Genomic DNA, 25,398 nt, shown 5'->3' with positions numbered 1-25,398 from the left:
TGGGAGACCACCAAGAAATACCAGGGTTGCTGTGCAGAGGAAGGCACTGGCAAACCACCCCTGTTAGTCTCTTGCCATGAAAACCCCAAAGGGGGTCGCCATAAGTCGGCTGCGACTTGAAGGCACTTTATATATATATATATATACACACACACACACACACACACACACACACACACACACACACACACACACACACATTGTAGTATATTATAGCAATTAGTATGTATGTCTTTTCGTAAAATATTTATACAACTTTTTCCTTTATTAGCAGGCAATTTTAAAGGGGTTCACTAGTCCCCAGATATAGTCAGTATAGCTTCAGCAAAATGCTTCTGTGGCCTAAACATATATTAATTTTGTGGATGGGGTACTGCAATTAAATGGAAGCATGGTCACCCGGACATTCAGTGAACCGCTTTGTCCTGTAATGTACAGAGCTCTACTCAACAGTAAAAGCTGAACAAAAATCAGTGGACTTCTGGCAGAGGCCCTGAGAAGGATTCTTAGTAGATCGATTTAGGATTGCTCTCTTAGTCTCTTCATTTTGCCAGTCGGTGTGATGTAGTGGTTGAACAGTGGCTGGAGATTTCTGGATTCAAGTCCTGTCCCAAGTGCCCCCTGCCTTCATTCCTGATAACATGCCAAAATTCATGGCTGGGGAGGTTCACGTGGGTGGAGGTAAGTACAAAGTACAAAGAGAGTTTAATACGGTCCAAGACCAGCATAAAAACATATCCGATATACAAACATAACATAACACATATAAAAGTGCATCAAGTGTGAGCCCCTATAACATCTTACAATCTCTCACTCATAAAAGCCGTGGAGGTAAAGGGTGGAGGTAGTCTTTTGGGTATTGTGGTTCCAATAGGGTTGCCAGGTCCCTCTTCACCACCGGCGGGAGATTTTTGGGGCAGAGCCTGAGGAAGGTGGGGTTTGGGGAGGGGAGGGTCTTCAATGCTATAGAGTCCAGTTGCCAAAGTGGCCATTTTCTCCAGGTGAACTGATCTCTGTCAGCTGGAGGTCAGTTGTAATAGTAGTATGGGACTGGGCAGTATGGGAGGAGGTGGTCCTTCAAGGCGAACCATGGATTGGATTCAATGACTGACTTCTCATGTTAGAATGTTACTTTAAAAAACATCAAAATCTGATGTTCTCATTCTTCCTACGCTGCTAGTCTGATCTGAGCCTTGAAGACTTCTGTAGTTTCGGTCACTTACGGTAAATTTTGCTGTCTCGACAGAAGAACGGATGCTGTATAATTGTATGGGTGTGTGTGTGTTTTTGTATTTAGAGACGGGGAAGACCTTTACCTGGGGTAGAGGAGACTATGGTCAACTTGGCAGGAATGGGATGCTGTGTGAGGGTCAAAGCCAGGATGAGAAGCAATCAACTGAATTCCTTTCCAAAGAGCCCCTCACTGTTCCTGTTACAGTGCCCAGCCTGACTGGAGCATCTGAGGTAAGGAACAACAACTTGGCATTTTGTTACCTGTAGATGTTTCGTATGGTGCTATTGATTTATGAACAAAACCACAGGCCAGATGCTAGATTTTTAGAGCTAAAGACATTTGATGCCCTCAATTTTTATGTATTTGAAGAGAGAGGCTAGTGTCGATCATAACAACGGCGGGTAATCTTCCAATCATCACAGCAGAGGGAAGAGAAGTACCTGTAAAAACAGAATATGAGGAACGGGGATTATATTTCTGGACAATAATGAACCCATTTTCCCAGTGATGGCATTGCAAAGAGGGAATCATTTTCTCTGTGGGAAAAGTTCAATAAAAGAGTTCAAATGTTTCTTGTGTTGATCTGTGCTGAAGTAATCTGAGTATGTCATGTTCATTCTGTTTAGGAACAGTATCATCAATCTGGGATTAGACCAAACTCGACTAGTACACACCCAGAGCCCCCCCTTGCTGTATGTGTTTTATAGTTATTTATAGAATATTGCCATGAGCACATGGAGTTGCCTTATGCTGAATCAGACCCTCAGTCCATCGAAGTCAGTATTGTCTACTCAGACCGGCAGCGGCTCTCCAGGGTCTCAGGCAGGGGGCTCTCCAGGGTCTCAGGCAGGGGTCTTTCACATCACCTACTTGCCTAGTCCCTTTAACTGGAGATGCCGGGGACTGAACCTGGGACCTTCTGCATGCCAAGCAGATGCTCTACCACTGAGTCACGGCCAAGTGAGGCAGTCATTTTAATGATTGCAAGGGGGTAGCTGTGTTTGTTCGTTACAGCAAAATAAAGTAGAAGTCCAGTGGCACCTTAAAGACTGACAACATTTATTTCAGTATGAGTTTTTGTGAATCACAGGCCACTTGTACAAGAAGATATGTGAAATGGAAAACTTTTGCTCTTCTGCTTGGACCTCCCTCTGCTTAGACCTCCCTCACCATCTGCTTGGACCTCCCTCACCATCCAGTATGCATAACTGCTAATTCTGTTGATTTATGATGGGACTCATATCTAACCTTTCTGCGTCAGCTCTCTCCTTTCCCCCTTGCACTGAGATTGACATTTGAAAGACACACGGTGTAATTCATATCAAGCCTTGGCTCCCCCCACCCCACAACCTTTTCCATAAGAGTTCCCAGCACAATTTCTGCTTTGCATATTTATCTGGAGGATGGGCTGTGACTCACGAAAGCTCATATTGAAATAAATGTTAGTCTTTATGGTGCCACTGGACTTTTGCTTTACTTTGCAATTTTAATGGAAGGTTTCTAAGGACTGTAGCAGAATCTGTGTACTGATGGCAAATACACACACACACACACATGCAATACAAAAAAACTTCTGTGGCATAGCAGACATAGTCTCAAATTTTAAAAAGTACAGATTGGTTGCCAAGAGTCTAATCCATAAAGAGAGCACCTTTAGAGGCGTTGGACAGACATGGACAGAAGCAAAAAGCTTATTTTATTAATTTTTTAGTGATCTGCTGCTGATCAAGAAAGAAATGGCTTACAGTGCTGAATTAAATAGCACAAGCCTAGAGATGCCGAGCATAATCAGACCATGAAGAACTCAAGTAGAGCATTTGACAGCTTGGCACAACCTGGCGGCCAAAGTCAAGCACTGCATTTGCAGACGGGGAATTTCCCCTTTGAGAATGTCAAAAGAAAGCACTTCACAAACGTGTGGTTGTCCGTTGTCAATCACGCCAGCTTGAACTGGAAAAGGGCTTTTTCACAGCACGGATACTCCATCACCAAACACTGGGAATGTCAACTAAACGTTCTGCTCCAAATCCAGAAAAAGCCTTCTGGAAGCTGGAAAGATTAAAAACGGGAACTTTATTTCCTTGTAGAAGCCTTTCTTTCCTTTTCCCGTACTCTGAACTTAATGGATGGAATATCATAATGAACTATGGTTTTGGATGAATCCTGAAGGCATAGCCATGTTGGGCTGAATGTACCCGTTGCTTTTCTTACAATAAATCACAGCTCCGAGAGGTTAAATATGCAACATTTATTTATTTGTTTTTCTTTACATTTCCCTTTGATTTCTTGGATCTTGTGGAACAGGTCTCTTGTTTTCTTTTTTGTTGTTTTGTTCTACGTCTTTACACTGGTTGTTGTAATAGTTCTCTTTGTCTTATGCTTGAGCATCTAAAGATGTCACTTCCATTTTTTTGCTGGAAGTGATGTCTGTGTGCTGATGCAGTGCAGGCATGCCAGGCTCCATCCCCCTAATTCTCTTGAGTGTTATTGATTGCGGTCTGGCCGCCCTCCGGAGGGGCATGCCCTATTGAAGGCTCACTAGAGTTATGTGATTAGCTAACAGTTGCTTCACAACTGCTGGAAGCCTCAGCAGCAATGGCTGACAGTGGGAGAATTCCCTGAGAAGAAGGGTTGAAAAGTCAGTGGGTCTCTCCCTGTACTGAGAACTATTGCAAGGGAGTTTTGCCATGCGGGTTTCCATGCTGCCGGCCATCTAACCTGTGCCCTAACAGCCTCCAAGAAGCTTGAATGAAAAAGCCAGATTGAAACTAGAGATTTGGACAAGAGAAAGAAGTGGGATTGGACAACCAGAAGAAAACCAGGATTAATTAGCTTAGTGACTTAGCTTAGGTCACACAATAAATTTTTATGTATTTATTTTTTCCTTTCCTTTCCTTTCCTTTCCTTTCCTTTCCTTTCCTTTCCTTTCCTTTCCTTTCCTTTCCTTTCCTTTCCTTTCCTTTCCTTTCCTTTCCTTTCCTTTCCTTTCCTTTCCTTTCTTCCTTTCCTTTCCCCCTTAGAAGCTCCTTGATCCATTGATCTTGAGCAGCATATATCTAATGTTTGAGGGATATAAGGACTGAAACAAATCTTGCCACTGACAATGTAGCCTTGGGATCCCTGTCACTTAGTAAAAAAGGCATTATGTCAGATACAGAGGCATTAGATTTATGTTAAAAGGGGAGAGATATACCGTATTTTTTGCTCCATAACATGCACTTTTTTTCTCCTCAGAAGTGAGGGGAAATATCTGTGCGTGTTATGGAGCGAATGTGTGCACAGAGCTGGCTGGGCGCGCTGGAACGACGCGAGCCGGCTCTGTGCGCCCCGTTCCAGCACGCCCAGCCGGCTCTGTGCGTCCCGCCAGGGTGCACAGAGCCGGCTGGGCACACTGGAACAGCGAGCCGGCTTTCCCCACCCGCCTCCCAGCTGGGAGGCGGGCGGGGCGCACAGAGCCGGCTCGCGTCATTCCAGTGCGAGCCGGCTTTCCCCGCCCCGACGGCCAGCTGGGAGGCGGGCGGGTCTCACAGAGCCAGCTCGCGTCGTTCCAGTGCGAACTGGCTTTCCCCGCCCCGACGGCCAGCTGGGGGGGGCGTGTTATGGTCAGGTGCGTGCTATGGAGCGAAAAATACGGTAACATGATTGAAGTTCCTCATAAAAGCGGCATTCCAAGAGGGCATGAGCTAATGAATCGATAGAGCCAGGAGAGCAAGGACAGGGCCTCTCTGGGTATGGTATATTCAAAATTCTGCCCTGCATAACCATAGAGGTGTTAGCATTCAGTCTAGCTAAACAGAAGGCTCTAGAAAGACGAGTTGTCAAATAATAAGTATAAGCAGGCAAACCACGTGGTGGTGGTATTCCGAAGAACTGGGATGAACAAACGCAGCGAGCACGAAAAGTAGTGCTGTTATAATCAAGCTCTTTAATGCGCTTTTTAATTTTGGTGAAAGCTTCAGTTTTCCTAAGATCTAATAACATATCCTGCGAGAAGCCCAACAATGACAATTTCTCATCTAAGATTTTTTGCCATGAGGATTTAAAAGGGTCATGCTTCAGAGAAGCTAGGAACCCCTCAGTGCTAAAGCGCAGCTTAAGTTGTAGCTTAAAGGCGGCCAACCATGCCCTAGCTGAGCGACATTTGGCCAAACTCGGAGCGAAGGGTAACTGCAGCAACACTTCAAGGGGCATTTAAGAGTTTTCGTAAAAACTGAAGCAATGGATGATCTATAGATTCATGGACAACAGTTATCCAGATGGCAATACCAAAAAGAACAATTGGAATATTTTTTAGATTGAAAACCTGAATAGGTATTTATTTTTTATTAAGAGAAAATGAGAATATAATAAAAGAAAATGGAAATATAACCTTACTAAAATACACATACTACAAATTCTTGAAAATTAACTAAAACCATGCTGCTAATATAACATATCCATACCAGTAAACCAAACAATACACTATCTATTTATCTAAAACCCGATGGTTATTGCATCACTCCCTCTCTGCGATTTACACATTGGAGTGTTTTTTCCATCCTTGAGATTGTTACTTTCCATCAAGCATCCAGTTCTTCCGTATGTTTGTCTTTATTATGTCAATTAGAACATAGGTTTCTTTAACCTTATCAAGCCAATCAGGGGATTTATTGCTTTTTCCAATAGCTTGCAAGATTTGTTTTAGCAATTGTTAGTATATGGAAAAACATAACTCTAATATCCTTTGGTTTATCTGGAAAAACATTTAATAAAATTGTTTCTGGTCTGGAATAACAATTTCAAGGCCGCTGAATATGATTTCAATCACTTCCATCCAATATGTTTGGGCTCTACTGCAGCTCCACCACACAAGAAATTTTTAATTGATCACTTTAATACAATTAAATATTTAAATGCATTTCTTTTCTATACGCTTCCACTATTGTGTTAGCAAACCATAAACAAGAGCATTCACTTCCCATCTGCTCAGTTCTCCATTTCTATAGGGCAAAGATTTCCCGATATGGAGCAGCAGCTGTATGATTTGTTAATTCAGAAATCACGTCAGACTGTACTGTTAGTAGCTATTATTTGCTGGCCCACTTAAAATCTGTTTTTCGGATGGAATGCAAACCGTGCTTTCTGGTTTTATCAGGCATCGGCCGAAACTTTACTTCATCTTCTTTATGCATTGTTTGGTGTATTACGTGAAGAGAGTACCAAAGTCTCTTTCCGTTTCTCTCTTAAAGATGATAGTAAAGTCATGATCCAGTTCTGGGACCAGTGGGCAAAATGACATTCAGCCCTACCATTATGTGAAATATTCAAAAGTGTAGCAGCATGCCTGTTTTTTATACTGTAAGCATTCATTTAAAGCAGGGGTGGGGAACGTCAGGCCCAGGGGCCATTCAAGGCCCACAAAATCATTTGGTCTGGCCCTTCGTGGGTCCTGGCAGATCTCTAGCTCAGAAGGATCTAAGACTGGTAATCCGCCCCCTCCCTTGGACAGGAATAGCCTCTATTCAAGGCGGATGTGAGTTTGTTTTGCTGAGAAAAGGAACCTTCCCCCCACTTGCAGAAGAGTCATTAGCTATGGAGCTGCTAGGACCCCCCCAAGAAACTGTGTTAACCCTTTCCCACCCGGGCCGTGGAGAAACATATTCCCTCTGTACTACAAGAGGGTAGGGGTGGAAGTGGCGACAATGGAGAGGGGTTAAAGTGGGCAGGGGCAGAATGCGTGGGGGGGGGGGTGAGCTCTTAGCCAGTGTGTCCTCATTTCACCCCTGCAGGCGGAGGTAGCAGGAGCCCACTTAGAATCCGGCCCCGACCATGCGGAGCAGGAGCACCACCGGTGTGTGGCTGGATGGCTACCCCCGGCTGGTGCAACAGACCATCCTGTGCCACCAGGTGGGCAAGTGCACCACCAGTTGGATGCCTGCCTGCTTGCCTGAGCCCGGGGGGGTGTCATATGGGGCAGTTGCCTGCTTGGGGCTTGGTCGTCTAATGTTTAAGTTGATAATTTTGTATGGCCTGCGAATGATGTTATAAATATCCAAATGGCCCTTGCCGGAAAAAAGGTTCCCCACCTCTGATTTAAAGCTAGTCAATCAGAAAGAGCTTTGAGATTGTAAAGATGGAGTGTCCTTATACTGTAGCGTAACCGCAAGTTAACATTAGAAAACAAACATTGTCTGTCCTTATTCTGTCCTTATTCTGCTTTATGCTGCAACAGGGGTTCCGTTTCAATTACTCACTGTCTCTAAACTATCCCCAGAGCCCCTGTTTTTGGGACACTGAGTACCTATACATCGGGATGGCATAAACAAGGTATATCACTAGCTGTTCAGGAGGGATAGCATGATACTGAATTGTATGAGAGCTTGCTTTGGTTTCTCCCCCCCCCCCCGCAGCTTATTCTATTTTTGTACAGTTAAGTGACATGCTGGATCAGTGTTCAGAGTCAATATTTTCCATTCACAATATTTCTGGTAATCACTATATAGGTTTTTATGCGGTCTTGGCCAGTTATCCAAAATACATTCTGCTTTTTCCAGATAATGTTTCATAAAGCAGTAATGTTTTTATGTTGTAACTGGCGTACCATTTCACCACGGTTTCTTCAGTCACAGAAGAGGCGTTTGTCACAAGGTGCAAAATCTCAATCTCCGAGTTTCCAAGCGGATGGCATATTAGCCACATTTTGGGGGAACCAGGTTGTGTTAGTTTTGTATGTCTGAATTAGATAGATTTTTAGTTTCCCTTTGTGCGAATTCCAGAGCCGTAGTCATGTTAGCCTGTTGTAGTAAATATAAAACAGGACGCGTGTATTGAATCGAATTTCCAGAAATTTTGAAACCGTGGGGGTGGGATGAATTGTGTTTTGCTGCTTTAACAACATAAACAGCATTCATATTAGCATATACCCTTATGCTAATGGACATATTGATAGAATTTATAAATGTGAACTCCTTAATTTCTTACAAGCAAAATTGCAAATTTACCCAGTAATGAGGCAGTCGATGCCTGGGAATGTGGCTGGTGTAGTGAGCAGGGGGAGTGCGGGATTTCCCTGGTGACATGGGGAGGAGCCAATGTTTCATAAAGCAGTAATGAAACTGTTGAAGACTGCTGTCATGTTGTAACTGGCGTTCCAGAGACAGCCACATTCAGTATTCCCTGAAGCTGTGGTTGCGGATGCACATTTTGCCATCCATCCTGACCCGCCCTGAGCCTGGCCACGGCTGGGATAGGGTGAGATATAAATCTAATCAACAACAATAATAATACCTAGGATCAGTAATGAAATTGGTGTTAGCTGGCAGCAGGACCTTTGCAGTTATGGAACATATGTATGTGAACAGAGCCAGAGCTTAGGTTGTCACATTGAAGTATGACATCTGACTGATTTTGTGGCTGTGCCCACCGTGACATGTCAGAATACCAAATGTGCCTACGGGCTCAAAAAGGTTGGGGACTTACTGTAATTTAGTTGAGGGCATGTAACTTTTGGACAACTCTGTATTATTTGCTAGTGTTTTAAGTTGAGTTCATGATGATGTCCGTCCTTTTTTCTGTTACCTACCCATAATTCACAGGTAAAAAAAAGTAAAGGTCCCCTGTGCAAGCACCGGGTCATTCCTGACCCATGGGGTGACGACACATCCCGACATTACCTAGGCAGAATTCGTTTACGGGGTGGTTTGCCAGTGCCTTCCCCAGTCATCTTCCCTTTACCCCCAGCAAGCTGGGTACTCATTTTACCAACCTCGGAAGGATAGAAGGCTGAGTCAACCTTGACCCGGCTCCCTGAAACCGACTTCCGTCGGGATCGAACTCAGGTCGTGAGCAGAGCTTGGACTGCAGTACTGCAGCTTACCTATAAAGTATTCATTTTGAATATATATTTATATACATTTACCTGCATTTTCCTGATCAAATTATGCTTCCCATTAACTTTGACAGACTTAGCTCAGATGTAGGTGGTAGAACATTTGGATTCCTTTTTATCATGAAAGTGTAAAAGGCTAGGTAAGTAGTCTTCCAGGCTTTTGTGCATTAAACTAAAGGGCAGCTCATGGTAGCTATCGAAGTTATCCGATTAACAGCTGCTGAACAGCTGATCAATCTGATCTCAAGTGTTGCATTCTGGTTTTACCATATGGTGAGAAAACAGGGTTGCAAACTGATTTGTATGAATGCTGAATTTAGGCAGTGCCAATTTCTTGCTGTAGATTCCATGCATCTGTGAATCCACAAATATTTATAGTCTAGCATTGATGTAGGCAGAAGTAGACAAATAAGATGACATGGTGATTAGGCGGGCTGTTAGGCATCTGTCTTAAATCTGTAAATACTTGTAAGAGAACTATCACACATTTAAGCTTACACATCATGAGCCTCACAGGCAGAGAGGAATCCAGTTGGTATAATCTTAAAGAGTAGCTGGGCTGTTTTTGATGATACAAAAATTGTGATTAGCTGTAGAGTCCAGGGGAAGAGCTCTGCAACAGTTAAGAGAGAAAGTAAGTCCAACTAGAGAAATATTTAATGTTGATGATTATTGGAAAAGTTCACACATCCGAACACCTTTCAAAGTAGAACTTCGGTGTCACAGCAAGCTAAATATATCAGTATATCTAATTCTCAACATGGTCCCATCTGTGGATACTTCAGTCTGCAGATTGAGGCCGTGAAGAGAGAAAGGAGATACTTTCTTGCACAGATAGTGCTTCTCCTCTGTCCTGGTAGCATCCACAGTAGCATCCACCCTCCTCGCCATGTGTGGGAGACATTAGGGGAGGGGAAGTGGCTGCTTGACCTAGGTAGAGGGGGGCAGGAGCTACTGCTTCCCCACCACCGCCACCACCTGCAGAGCACTGAAGAGGTGGACAGATGGGTGGACAAAGCAGCAGCCAGGCAGGGTGGGGCAAGAGGTGGGTGAACAAGGTTCCCCCTCCCTGTGAGTTTGCGGGGGTGGGTAGTGGGAGCCCGATCAGCTTCCGCATCAGCCAGGCCCATGGAAGCAGCAGAGCGGAGGGAATCAGGCAGGCAGAGTGATGGGAAGCGGGGAGAGTGTGAGCATGAAGTGCAGCCGCGGGATGCGACTGCCGCTGGGATTCTGCCCTTCCCCCCATTAGTCTTGCAGGTCCCTGCTTGTTCAATATACTAAACAATATTTGCAAGAAGAATATGAAATTGCATGTAGGCAATTACAGAAGATTTTGTATGTTAGTAAGATGGGCGACATTGTTTGAAAGTATAGGCTTGGATACAAAGGGAGGCGGCTTTCCACTTCCAGCTGCAGTTCATCCCATTACTTCAAATTCTGCCCTGGACTGTCCCCTGACCATCATGAATGACTTTTTGGGCATGCAACAGGTTGTAGTTGGAAAGGTGTGGGGAGATGGCTGAAAAGCCCCAATATGCATGCAGAACACAGAGATCTGGATCTTGGCCACTGTTCTCTAAGGAGGTTTACTGTAAACTCATCATCTCTGAAATTATTACCTGGATTAGACTACCTATGTATCACATAGATTTTGATTGTTAATGTGATTGCTTTGGTGGCCTTGCAAATTTGCTACTCAATTGTTTGTTCTCTCTCTCCACCCTCCGCTCATAAACTGATTTCATGCTTAGAATGCTGTACCAGGAGTAATTAGAATAAAGTAACTTTATCTAAAGACGGTCACTAAATCTGGGATGGTTGCCATAACACTCATGATTTAAACCATTTTGTGCTGTACATAAATTGTGTGCCTGTTTTATGCTTTGACTTTAGAGTTCATCCACACAAAGAGGCTTCCATTTCAGCCTCATATTACCAACTTGCCCGCTGTTTATGTTTAATGAAAGATTGACCATTGTACAGGGATATTTATAAAGCAAGGCAAATTGACTCGCTGAGGGGTGGAAGCAGCTTGCAACAGAGTTCTACTTTTGGAGTAGCAACCCCTAGTATTGTTAGTATATTTCAGTTTCTGTAACAAAGCCCTGTTTTGGTTAGCAGGCACAAAGGCCAGGCTAAACATTTTGAAAAATATGATTATTTATCATTGTTACATAAAGTCACACATGGTTTGCATTAATGATGCTGAGGCTATTTTAAAATGCTCCTTCTGGTGTTTGTCCTTATGCTGCAAGCAACTCATGCATTGAAGTCCTCTGTGCCACTGGAGATCTGGGGGGGATGTTTGGGGGGGGTCCGTGGTGTGGTGTGGAGAAGTCAGCCGTGCCAGCAGTGATGCAGAACAATCGATTGCAGTAACCCACTAACTTCGGACTAGCCACCGTGCCAGCAGAGTAAAGCCTACAGTGTAAGCTGCTCTCTTGAAATAATTCGTCCCTGACATACGAGCAATTAAGTGCTCTTTCTGGTTATTGACTTCCTCGCTGGGCTATTGATCGTTTGAATTAATTATTTGCTGTTGTGACAGCAGTTAAAATTAGTGGTCGTTTTGCAATTATGAGTATTAAGAATAAGTTTTGAAGAAACTGGTAAAATCAGATAATCGATCGCTTTAAAATTAGTAGCAATTTTTTTTAGTATCCAACTATTTATAATTAAATTTCTAAATTATAAACAGTAGAAATTTTACAACCAGAAATCTTTTTTTAAAAAATATAGATCATTGCATATCACTTAGAAACAATCATATGTTGAGTAGGATCCAGTGATTTGACAGCAGAGGGGGATGGATATGGATCTTTCCCTTTTCTTCTACTAGTCCTTTTGGGCCCTAGGATAGCAGATTCCCTTGGTTATGGGATCTGCGTGGATTAATAGCCATTTGAGTTGGGGGACAGCCCTTTGAGTTGGGGGACAGCCATTTGAGTTGGGGGAAAGGGGATAAAATTGCTCTTCGTGCCTCTTACATCAGTGGTGCTGGAGGAGAGATTTCCTTCCCTGCAGTAGTACATTCCCCCTCTTTAGTGCACCCCTGACCCTCCCAGGGGTGTCAAATCGTATGGGTCCTGCAACCTCAGGAATCGACTGTCACAACCTCAGAAAGGACAGCTGTGAAGAGGGGCCATTGAAGTCTGTAAGGAAAAGAGATAACGTCAGAGAGGATATTTATATCAGTGATTTTGCCTAACGTGAGATTAATCCTTAATCAAAATGGCTCCATTTTGTATGTAAAGTGTCATGTTAAGTAGTCCCTTGGAGAGCTGAATTTGATGGGTGAGTTTTTCTACAGTTCTCCATGCAAATACCAAGCAGGTATGGCTGAATGTCTTTCAGTAGCGGTTTGTTCAGCTCCAACCAAAAAAGTAATCAAATCTTTATGTAATAGATGTTGTAAAAAGCCAGGAAAGATGTTCAAAAGTGCTATCTCAGGTACAGGATCAATGTACTGGGCAGTGATTTCCCCCTGTCTTGAAAAATGCTAGATCTTAGATCACTGAGTACAAATCTTTGTATTAACTTGCACAGCACTGGGAATTGAGTTCCCCAAACCTTGCAGCATTCTGTTCTGCTGGAGGAGGCTTGCGAAGGTGCTTTTAAGAGCAGTGAATTATTTAAACAGTCAGGCAAAACCAACTGTCCCAGGAGCAGGGCTTCAAAACAACAGCATGCCTGGAAATTAGGACAGTGCAGAGCTCTTCTCTGTACTAGCATAACATTAGGGAGACTTTGTTTTCCGGTTGTCCAGCATGAAATTTATGAGAACAATCCGTCAAGCAGTTTTCCCGTGTGAGTATTAGAAGAAGAAGAGTTGGTTTTTAAATGCCAACTTTCTCTACCACTTAAGGACAAATCAAAACAGCTTACAATCATCTTTCCTTCCCCTCCCCACAACCGACACCCTGTGAGGTAGGTGGGGCTGACAGAGTGTGACTAGGCCAAGGTCACGCAGCTGGCTTCGTGTGTAGGAGTGGGGAAGCAAATCCAGTTTACTAGATTAGCCTCCGTCGCTCATGTGGAGCAGTGGGGAATCAAGAGTTTGAGTTTGAACTAAGAGTTTGAGTGATATAAGGCCCCTCGCGAGGCGGCACTTCCGGTTCTACACTGGAAGTGATGTGCGCGCGGTCTGTACGCACGCCTGCATGTTTGCCCGCTGACCCTCAGGTGGTTGGCGGGCAAAGGAGTAAATTGCCAGGGGTTTGCCCGCCACCAGCGGGCACCTGGCAACCCTAATGAAATGACAGTCTGGCACCTCTACAAATAACTCTCCCTCTGATGCCAGAAGGGAACTAGATCAAAGGGGACTGGGGTATAATAAAATTCCAGATCAAAGTTAGGGCAAAGTCCACTCCTCAAAGCTAACCTTTGTTTAATTCACTAACATCTAAATTAACATAACAAAGGAATACAGAGTAATAATTAAGAGGATTTCAACTTCACCAGTAGCATGGTTCTGGTTGCCATGCTAGGTTCAGTTGCAAAGCGGGGGACTTGCAAAGGGCACTTCTCTTCCTCCTGTATCCCTTTCTCCACACTATTTCTTCTTTTGCTTCTCCTGGCAACCCTCGTATCTTCACCCTTCTCTGCTTCGTTCTCACCCACACACCAGCCTTTTTTCTGCGCCCCCTCTTAATCTATATTTATTATTTATTTACTTCATTTATACCCCACCTTTCTCCCAAAGCCGTTTATATCGTTCTCCTCTCCTCCATTTTACCCTCACAACAATCCTGTGAGGTAGGTTAGGCTGAGAATGGCCCAAGGTCAGCCAAAGGGCTTCCAGGGCAGAACGATGATTCAACCTGGATTTCCCAGGTCCTAATCTGAAACTAACCATTACACTGTACTGGTTTTTGTGGGGTGATTGTTGTTGTACAGTAGCAAGTAGCCAGGGCTGGTTGAGTCACGCATTTCAGGTGATGGTGAGTCACCCAGGTTGCTGCCTGGCCTGGGCCCCATAAATCCTCCCTCAAAGAGCTCTGTCCTCTCACCTTTTACTGACAGCAACCACGCCTGGTGGAATGCTGGCAAAACTGAATGTTAAAGAATGGAAGTGTCTTTTGCTCACATAAAGGTTCCTTAGGATCTAACCCTATATATTGCTGTAAAAATTAGGCTGGAATGTGTATCTGTGGCTGAATCTGACTTGATCAGATCACTGTGCGTCACAGAGTCCGGGAGAATCAGTGTAATGGGTATAGTATCTGAATCTGTATTCTGCTCCATCCTTCTGGATCCAGGCTTTACCTTCATCATGCTGTCTTGAATATTCAATTTTCCACTCTGAATATTGCAGGGATTATGCTACAACATAGTTGGACATGGGTTTATGGATTATGGATTACTTATATTCATAGGATACATTTTTAAGAAAGTTTGAATCACTTTGCCGTCTTTACATAATAAACTGTGAATATAGTATATTTGATATCAGAGCTTCTCTGATTTTATATCTTTTTATCTTTTCTGTGGCAAGGCCATGAAATCTAATTAGGAAGAAGCAATGTGGGCAAAAACATTCCCTCACAACACTGTACCATTCTCTTTCTTCAACAATACTGCTTCCAATGCTTTTGGTAGCAAATGAAGCATATTCCTGGTAGTATGCTGCAGAATCTTCCCATGAGGCTACCTTAGTCTGTTCCAACTGTCTCCTTAAAATAGATAAAGCAAAGATCATGGATCTCTCCAAATCTTTTAGAAGAAGAAGAAGAAGAGTTGGCATAAAAACCGACTTTCTCTACCACATAAAGGAGACTCAGACTGGCTTACAATCACCTTCCCTTCCCCTCCCCACAACAGACACCCTGTGAGATAAGTGAGGTTGAGAGAGAGAGTGACTTGCCCAAGGTCACCCAGCTGGCTTCGTGTGTAGAAGTGGGGAAACCAATCCAGTTCACCAGATTAGCCTCCGCCGCTCATGTGGAGGAGTGGGGAATCAAACCCGGTTCTCCAGATCAGACTCCACTGCTCCAAACCACCGCTCTTAACCACTACACCACACTGGCTCTCCAAGGTAGATGGTAGGGGTGTATGTATGTGTGTGGCCCTTGTTGTCATTGGGCTTTCCTGGAAGAGAGAAGGGGTATCCTTCTACCCCAGCATAGTTTTGCTAACTGAAACTGTCTCTGCACTGTTGTTAATTAGAGGAAGTCTTCTGTCTAGAAACATTGATAATGGTGTGGCCGCAATTCTGTCTATTAAAGCCGCGTAGCTGTGGAAGTGAGTAGGCAGTTTTAACTTCCCCCTCTCTTTCAGGGTCCTATACTGGTTAAATTGGTCCTTACAAATAACTTAGAAGTTCCAGTCATGTCTGTTTTGACCCTTAGACAGTGCATGCAACCCCAAGTCTAGAGTAGTTCTGTCCATTTTATTTTCACTTTTTAAAGCGTGGAATATGTGGCTAGTTGCAGGTGCCTGTATTTTGCCCTGATTCATATCACAAAGGATGGCATGATTCAATACTTTGTCTGAAGGTGCTGTCCTAGAGCTACACTTGAGGTTCAAAGTGCAGTAAAGAAAACCATTTAGCAAACAGCATGTTGGCATCTAAAACTAGGCATGGCAAGATAAAAGCAAAGCAGGTCCCTTGAGGAGAGAAAAGAATAGAAAGGAGAGAGCACCTCTACCTGTAATGACTGACTCGGGGAGGCTAGGTTTATGGAGGCTATTTTGAATTCATCGAATAGGAACATAAGAAAAGCCCTGCTGGATCAGACCAAGGCCCATCAAGTCCAGCAGTCTGCTCACACAGAGGCCAACCAGGTGCAACGCACTGCAGAAACCGTGTCTTGAAGAGGTAGGTAACCTATGTTGATCACACCTCTCTCATAATTTGTAGAAATATACTAATTAATTATGCTAGAGTGAGGGTCCTTTTGTGTGAAGAATCAGCAGCCCATAAGCAAGTTCAAGTTCAACCAAAAAGCTTCAAATATTTAAAATAATGTCACGTTGCAAGCTTCCTTCTGGGGCGTGGGGAAACAAGTGGTCTCTGAAAAATTTCAAAATAAGTTTTTGTGTGTGAAATAACTATTTTTTTTGGCAGTATTGTCTTTCTGAAATACATACATGATGTGCTTGAAGTATAGGCGGCAAAGGAAGAAGGAATTATTCCTATTACCAGAAGAAGAAAAAGGCCCTGTTGCGTTCTTGCTCCGCCCTCCCTCTTCTACAGGTTTGCTTGAGAATATAGTCACTGGCTGCTCATGCTTTTAAGAAAATGTTGGGACTTAGAGGCATATAGTCAGCCATACCCAAAGTTCGGCATGGAAAGTTTGCAAAAGGAGACAAAAGCCTTGGGAAGTTAAAGGAATTGGAAACTTTATTCTATTACATGTCAAGGGAGAAAGCCACATTTGTTGTTTTATGAGACCAAATCATATTGGCTGCAATTCACCAGGGTTAATGGTGAAGATCCCATTAACTTCAATGCTTGAACACATGAAGCTGCCTTATACTGAATCAAATCTTTGGTCCATCAAAGTCAGTATTGTCTACTCAGACCAGCAGCGGCTCTCCAGGGTTTCAGGCAGAGGTCTTTCACATCACCTACTTTCCTAGTCCCTTTTACTGGAGACACTGGGGATTGAACCTGGGACTTTCTGCATGCCAAGCAGATGCTCTACCACTGAGCCACAGCCCCTCCTCAAAGAAGAAAGGTTGAATACATATGGCAAATTTAGCTCTCCAAGCTGGGTCCCAGCCTCAGATTCTGAGCAAGCACTGGGTTCTCCTGACAGGAGTTAAAAAAATATTGTCCGTTTTGGTCTATATCTCTACAGTGTTCTAGTTTTAATCCACATAAATCAATAAATGATAGTAGAAGAGAGCTAGGGGTTTAACATCTTTCTACCTTTTGTCTTTAACCACTGAAACATTCCTTGCCAATGTGTCATTGTTCAGGAAACTAAATTTTGTTCAGCTGTTTCTACAGGGCTACCTTATTATTAATCCTGTCTCAGTAGGGCAATCTGTAGCTTTTTAAAGGGTCATTTGGAGGCTGAAAAAAACTTCTCTGGGGGATTTTTTAAAAAAATCTATAATTTTGATGTGTAACATTTCTAAATCCACTGCTAGATTTTCACTCCATTTAGTTCAGACATGTTAGGTTATCTTGCACTAAAAACTGTAGTGAATTCTGCGCCTGATTTTTTCCTTAATCATTAAAAATTTCCCTTTTTTATAAAGGTACCGAGCGAATGGTGGAGTTTCAGCTCCAGGCACTCTTGAGTTAGATTGATTATCCAAACCGGTTCAGCCTAAGTTTGGCTTAGGAACTGCTTTGGTTATTCTTTTGGATGACCTATACCAGAAAAGGGACAAGGGGAGTGTTTTTTCGGATTCTGCTGTGGCTTTCATGATATCCTTGTTGTGTGCTTTTCATTAGCACCGTGTTTTAGTGGTCATGTTCGCAAATGGAATTATCCCTCTGCATGTAAATTAGTTAGATCTAGAGTGTTGCAACTTGACAAGTGGAGCACTGGCTGCAGAGCGCGCAGGGTATTCTCCTTGTACCATCTGGGCCTCCCCATTCCAAAGATTCTACCTGCTTATTGTAAATTTTTAACTGTCCCCAAGTACAGAGTGCTTTTCTCCAAGGCCAGATTTAATGCACTGCCATTGGGGGAGTTAGCAGGCAGATTTTCAGGGGTCCCCTTTTCCGAGCGACTTGGTGATTGTGGATCAGGGAGTTTGGATACTGTTTGGCATTTTTTTGTAGATTGGAAAAAGCATGATCTCGCCAGAGGCAAATGGATCACAACATACATTCAGAGGCGGGGACCTGCCCTAAAGCAAGATATAGTTGCAAAGTTATTGGCTGATACTGACCCAAATGTAACCCTCACTGTGGCAAAAATTTTATCTATGGTTTTTAATGATACCTCTTTTTAGCGGTACTGTTTAGATATTATATTTTTGTATGTATGGTTATTTATGTATTATGGAATGTACTGAATTTGTTTTGCTTATGACCAGTTGGTCCACAAGCATAAAGCATGGACCAAAGGAAAATGGTCATGTTCCTATCTGAAGAGCAGATTCTAAGTGGTGCTGTGAGGTAATAACGCCTTCTGACAGAGTTCCAGCTCTTCCTCTGTGTCCTTATCCCTTACATGAAATGGCTGACTGGTGTTGTCCGAGAACTTTGAGTAAAAGGTCATCAATAAGGTAATAACAGTTCTGGTTCTCCTTTTCATCAGAATCAGATGGCAGGGATGTGCTGAAGAGGTGCCTGGAGTTGATTACAAAGGCTGAATAAACCGACGCTGAACTCAGGCGAATTTAGAGGCGCTGTTGGGGGAACGGTCAGTTAGGATGGTGATGTTCTCTGGGTGCTGGGCGGGGTTTGCAGCTTGGGGATACTGTTTGAACCAGCCTTATCTTTGCATGCCCAGGTCGTTCTCAAGGGTTGAAATGCCTTTTATCAGCTTTGACTGATAAGCCACCTACATCCTTTCCTGGAAAAATATGATCTTGCTCATCGTTATTCATACGCTGGTAATATCAGGGTTTGATCATTGTAATGCACTCAATCGGGCCTCCTGCAAAGGCTTAATTTCAGCTGGTCCAGAACTACTTCCAAAATGCTGTAGGAAGGGTGACAGAGCACCCCACAATGAAGATTGTATACCTGTATACAATATATGTATGTTGGGTTGGTTTGTAATTATTCTGTCAAGCTCTGCTGTGAAACTTACTTATGAGGTGTTTCCTGTGACGGCCAGAGCTCATTCCATGGGAGCTGTTCCCACGTCTTCCGCCAGAGGAATTCCACTTCTGAAATTTTGAAGAGCAGCCAACTCTCCCACCAAGCCTTTCACTTTCATGAGGTACTTCGGCATGAATGTCAGAACTACAGCAAAAGCATCCTTCAGAAGGACCCTGTTTAATTGCTGTAAGGAGAAAACCTAGTGTGATCCTTCTCTCACCTTAGAGCACCATGCTACCTTTCCCATGGAGCTTTTCTGCTAGTCTTTCAGCACAAGCTTCTTTAGGCAGTGTAATCTTTGCCTTCCTCTTCTTGTGTTCACTGTACTGAAGAGTGGCAGCAGGAGAGATCCAAGAGGCTGTTAACAAATGTAATGCTCATGAACCTGAAACTCAAGAGTTCTTTGTGCTCTCACACTAAAATAACTCCAATTCTTCACCCAGGCTTTCCAAACTGTGAGCCAAGAAAAGTGGATTCTGGTATCTGCATGCGCTTCTATAGTTGGAGCAAATTTGCAGAATTGTGCATTTCCCATATTGTGCATAATTTGTTTTGATTTTGCTAGTCATGGGGAAGGGTAATGAGCTACCCGGGATATGGATGTGATCCCCCGCCCCAGACCACTGTAACCTGTTTTGTTTTTTCAAATATTTTGCATTAGGAGTTTTCCAGGAAAGACAAAAATGCAGTTTCTCACTAAGAAAACCGTGCATATAAATTGAAAATCAAATTTAAAACAAGAATAAATAACACTTGACATTTCAGCTAACTAGTATCTGACTCAAAAGAATTCGCCATTGAAGATCTAACAATATCAAGATTTTCATTAACGTCACAAGAATGTTGACTATTTTTCAATGTGTTTATCAGACTTTCATGTCATTTTATGAGATTTCAGCAGATATTTCCGATGATCTTCTTTCAACCATATCTTTGCAGCTGTAAGAACCAGATGTTTTTAAATGAATGCTTAGGGTGAAATTACAAGTTGCATGTGCTTCTGTGCTCCCTTTTATAGATTTTTTAAAAAGATTATTGCAGTTGGGACAAAAATTGAAAGAGATGATGAGGATCTTGGGAGAGTGGTTTTTCACCCTTTCTCATTTAGCCCTAGTAGGAAGTACCTTCATTTAAATAGTTCCAAAAATACCCCGGGGAGTTGGTTTTGTTCTTCCAATTGGGGAAGCAAAATAGAATCACTCTTAGTTGTCTTTATCTTGAAGGGTATTAGCCAAGTAGGGAGAGGACCTCTTTGTCATATTTCCTCAGGTTCAATGCCAGAGTTGCCCTTCTTTTCTCTTAGTTCATGGGAAATGGTGGGAGAATCTCAATTTCTTTGCATCCTTTAGATTATTGGCTGAGTGAGGCCTTTCCCTGGTGTCTTCCCTCATGAATGCCAGGATTCTATAGCCATGCACACACGTGCAGTCTCTTTTCTCTTGTGTTTTTTCCCCTGTGGGATGTGCTGGTATTGTCTCTGTGTGGGGCTGAACCTTGTCTTTTTCTTCATTTCTGGGGAGCACCTCTGGTATTAATAAAACTCTGTATTCTTTCTTGTTGGCCCCACTGCTGCTTTCTGTCACCCATTTTACTGTTAGGCGAAATGATGATGCATGATATTAATATTTAAAAAGTTATATGTTCTGGAAGAATCCCCTGCCTTGACCCGGATGGCTCAGGATAGCCCAGTCTCATCAGATCTCAGAAGCTACGCAAGGTTGGATCTGGTTAGTACTTGGATGGGTAGACCACCAAGAAAGTCCAGAGTGGCTATGCAGAGGCAGGCAATGGCTAACCACCTCTGAATGTCTCTTGCCTTGAAAACCCTACGGGGTCGCCATAAGTTGGCTGTGACTTGATGGCCCTTTCCATCACCAGGAAAATCCCCTTGAATTTATATCAATCCAGCTATTTTCTAGTTCATTTAAACTAATACAATGGGATGCTGTATGTGTACACTAGTCCATTTCTCTCCGTTTGCATGCATATATAGATAGATGTACACACACACTGCATACGGTGCTGATTTCTTTACCTATGCTGAATGGTGCATTGGAAGCTTTGCAAGTCACTGTTCCCTTGTCTCTTAGTAAAGCAGCAGACAATTTTTACTGCCTTCTACACTGTGCTCAGGAAATAATTTCATGCAGGAGAATTCAGAACAGACACTAGGTGTCAGCTGATAGACGCTAGCCAATAATTGGTGGAGGGTGAGGAGTTGTCGTGATAAATTTCATTGCAGCTTGGTTGCCAGGGAAACTGCTTCTTTTGTGCATGTACTCTGTGTGTTTGTGCAGGAAAAAAAATCTGCAGCATATGAGTGCCGCTTCGGACACTGCGGTATATGGAAAAGCACTGTCACAGCACAGCAGATTCCCTCGTCTTTGTTTATCTGAGGACAGCAAACCTTGCATTGATGTTGTCCATTCCTGACCTTCTAATATTTGGACGAGGCACAGGGATGAAAATTCTTTTTCTTCTTTTAAAAAACAACCTTGTGTGCCGGCTGTGTGCATATGTCCTTGCTGGCAAGGCACGATTTTTGTCAGAAACAAGCAGGCATTTTAACACAAAGAAGCATGTGTTGTCTTTTTTTTTTTTTTGCAAAGGGAGAGGAAATTCTTGCAGTGGGAGGTGAGAGCCATAGGTCTTTTGTGCAGCGAATTTGGGGACACTTCAGTAGCAATCTGTGCCACAGCTCATCTCTCTGGAGTATAAATATCCTAAGGCTTTGAAGCATGAAGCCCATATTTAAACTTTTTTTTATCACTCGCATCTGTCATTTTCAGACATTCAGTAGGGAACTGACCCTACAAATGTTGGCATGTTTCTATGTGAGAATTTCTTGTACTCCAGATGTTAAAAAGCCTGGTGAGTCAGCTGGTATAAGAGTAAAAGTTAATCTATTACATTCAGGAGAAGTGATAAAAAGTACAGTACATTTTGACACTTTCTAAGTTTTCTTCTGTACTTCTGTAATCTTTATTTGCCATACTACATCAGAAGACCTCTTTGGTCAGTTTCACAGATTATACATCTTGCATTTCATTGTCTTTTGACCCTACTCTTTGCAGTTTTTTTCTGTCTATGTATCTGCCTTACTACAGAGGATGCATTTCATGCTAGGGGTGGTTTATTGGCTAGAGTTGGACTAGGAGTGGGGAGACCTGGCTAAAAACTGCCATTAAGCTTTTTTGGGTGAATTTGCGCCATTTATTCTTTATTAACCTAACATACCTAATAAGGTTGTTGTGATGCATCAAATGGAGGCTGTGAGAACCTTAGGACAGGTGGAATAAAAATAAAATAAATAAATTTGATGGTGCATGCACGAATCCAGAACAGCTTATGCTACACTAAAATCTGCCGTTCTTTAAAGTGCCCAAATGCTGCATTTCCTCCTGCAACATGCTAATATTACTAGTCTCATAGAGTCTGTTCCATCTAAGAGGAGGTGCGTTTCATCACAAGCCAACAGATTTTGCCTTAAAAGAGTTATCAGTGAGATGAGAAAGGGACCAAATTGTTAACATTCGAGAACAAATAAAGGAAATGTTTTCTATATGAATCTAGAATGAAATTCATTTTCTTTTCATAAAGAATGTAGCTGTGGTTATGCGCTTATTTCCTGAGCCCAGTCCTCAACTTGCATCTAAGGGCAATGACTGTTATCTCTCTTACCTTCTCTGTAAACAACAAACGTACTTATAAATGTTGTCACAGGGCTGTGAAGTACATCGCCACTAATTCCCTTTTACCAGTACAGATTTTTTAAAAAACAAACTTCTTCCTATAAAGTAGGCTCAAACTAGCAATCTTGGCTCCTATATAACCTCTGTTCATTTCATCGAGGCTTTTATGGGAGCCCTGTGCAACTCCTGTTGAATTGGATGAAGGCTGAGAGTAGGCTAGGATGTGAGACATTTTACCATCCTAAGCAGAATTACACCCTTGACATCAGTGGGCTTAAAAGGGTGAAACTGTTTAAGATGGCATTGCATATCCTGTAGAAACTGTGCACTATCTATATATCTAATAGTGAAGAGTGGCCTCATCTGCGGATATCTAAATCTGCAGACTGGGGCCAAACTGATACTAAACAGATTTTCCTGCAAACTTGAGGGACTTTCCAGATTTGCAGAAAAATCTGAAATCTTTTTTTCCCCAAATGGCCAGGTTGTATCCCCCACAAAAGAAAGATCTTTCTCTGTGCTATTGCAGATAATGTACTTACCATCCTTCTGCAGAGCTGGCAATGGTGGGGTCAGGGAGCCACTCTGGGCCTGGCGGCTGGCAGGTGAAGGTAGAATTACCCCCCATGAGTCTTGTGGTCCCTCACCAGCAAGAGGAGATAAAAGTAAGGAGGGGGAAAATATTGACAAGAGGAGGAGGGGGAAGAAAGAGGGGGGAGTGTCAGAAAAGGGGAGGGGAAGATGGATGGAGAAGATTAACAGAGAATGGGAGCGGGAGATGGTTGGAGTAGGGGTTGAGGGCAAAAAAGAGAGGGGGTAGGGCCTGGCCCAGCGGCTGGCACCACACAATCATACCATGGTTTTGCTAGGTAGAGGCTGTTGAGGGGGAAGGAAAGCTGAAGACAGAGGGGCAGATAAAGGTAGGAGGGCTGTTAGGTGTGAAGGAGAGAAAGAAGCAGAAAAAGGAGAGAGGGGAGGGAAAGTGGAAATAGTGGAGGAGAGGCTGTGTAGGCTATGAATAGATTCTGGCAAGCTCGGCCAGTTCATACAGCCGGGGGTTCAGGCGCTGCAAGCCCCTGAGAAAATTTTGAAATTTGACCAATTACAGGGACATTTTGAGGCCATATGAAATGGGTATTAGAGCATATTCTAAGGTCAATGTTAAGTACTTCAACCCATTGGCTTATGATTCTATCACTAAAATGTGTGTGTGTGTGTTAAGTGCCGTCAAGTCACTTCCGACTCATGGCGACCCTATGAATTAGTGTCCTCCAAAATGTCCTATCCTTGACAGCCTTGCTCAGAGCTTGCAAATTGAGGCTGTGGCTTCCTTTATTGAGTCCATCCATCTCTTGTTGGGTCTTCCTCTTTTCCTGCTGCCCTCAACTTTTCCTAGCATGACTGTGTTTTCCAGTGACTCTTGTCGTCTCATGAGGTGACCAAAATACGATATCCTCAGTTTAGTCATTTTAGCTTCTAGGGTCAGTTCAGGCTTGATTTGATCTATAACCCATGGATTTGTTTTTTTGGCAGTCCACGGTATCCGTAACACTCTCCTCCAACACCACATTTCAAAGGAGTCTACTTTCTCTAAAACAGCCTTATTTTAATAACAAACACTTAAAAAAACCCGCTACTGATTTTGTTGTGTTGGAGGGCTCAGCTTGAAGATAACAGATTTACACCTCCAGGCTTGATCTTACTGAACTGTTGATTCAACTGTTTCCTGCAGCTCTCATTGGATCCCTTCAGGCACAGGTTGCTTCCTCTGCTAGCCATCTTAAGGAAGGGGCTGTGACGCAGGGATTGGTGCAGCAGCTATCCCTGAAAGTAGGTGGCTGTGATGGTGCACAAAGCAAAGTTCTAGGCCTCCTACCCACAGATTCCAGCAGCTGACAGGCAGGCAGTTATTCAAGAGTATTGTGATCACGAATCAGTCCCTTCCCAGCTGTCCACCAGTATCTCCCTTTTGCTACTCTGTGCAAAAAAGCTGCACTCTTCTGCTAATTTCTTGTTCACTTTTGAGCCTCCGTTTGTGGGTTTAATAAGCTTGTTTGAATAGTAATATCAAAAGGTAAATATGATGTAGTTCGCTATAAAGAATTAAGAATTTTGTGCACAGCTATTGAGTCATGACTGTCCAAATGAGTGTTGGGAGAATCCCTTGTATGTCGCTCGGCTGGGTGCCAGTTACAATGCAGTAGTTTGTGCGCTTCCTATTGAAACAGACTTCATGTGGACAGCTGCGTGTACAAGTGGGAAAAAACGATCCTAGTTATTGTTGTGTGTATCGATCCAGGAGAGCCAGAGGCTGAGAAAACAGTGGAGGTAAACACCGCTCTCCTGCCTTCTGTACCTTTGTTGTCCTAAGGAGGTAATTGAGAAAACAGAATTCTGCTAAGATTTTAAGGGTTATAAAATTAGGGTACAATTATATAATGCTGTATTTTCTTAATACATACATTTACTTGGTAAAGAACAAATGAGTCAATGTAAAGGCCTAAACATGTTGTAGACCAGTGGTTCCCAAACCTTTTGGGCCACCCCCACCCGGTCCCACAAACTCAACCCCAGCGCCCCCTACCCTATAAAAAGCATTATTCAAAATAGGAGTTTGCATGACTCACTAAAGAAGATAATGACAATAAAATACAAAACTAACAATTAATTGCACATCTATTCAAAATCAATTTAAAACTTTTTAGTTGAGATTTATTCAACAGAACTGATGAACTTGATCCAGTGGTACCAACTCTTCAAAGTCTGGAAAAAAATTCTAATAGTTTCCACCCAATTTGCCAGCATGGTGCCACAGCTTGATCTATTGTAAATTAGTGAACAACACAGTTGAAGGGGCCCACCTCTAACACCCCCC

General features: G+C 43.1%; 1 protein-coding gene across 1 annotated transcript in view; it reads left to right on the top strand.

Moving 5' to 3' along the window:
• The window catches only part of SERGEF (secretion regulating guanine nucleotide exchange factor), an 83,833-nt gene that overhangs the window by 19,829 nt on the left and 38,606 nt on the right, over positions 1-25,398 (top strand). Inside the window, exon 9 of the mRNA XM_056851947.1 lies at positions 1,298-1,464. Coding sequence (XP_056707925.1) covers positions 1,298-1,464 — 167 coding nt within the window. The remainder of the gene's footprint in view (positions 1-1,297; positions 1,465-25,398) is intronic.

Source organism: Euleptes europaea, chromosome 6, assembly GCF_029931775.1.
Source record: "Euleptes europaea isolate rEulEur1 chromosome 6, rEulEur1.hap1, whole genome shotgun sequence".
NCBI classification, from domain to species: Eukaryota; Metazoa; Chordata; class Lepidosauria; order Squamata; family Sphaerodactylidae; genus Euleptes; species Euleptes europaea.
Note: the sequence above shows the minus strand (reverse complement) of the source record. Positions and strands in the feature narration are given on the sequence as shown.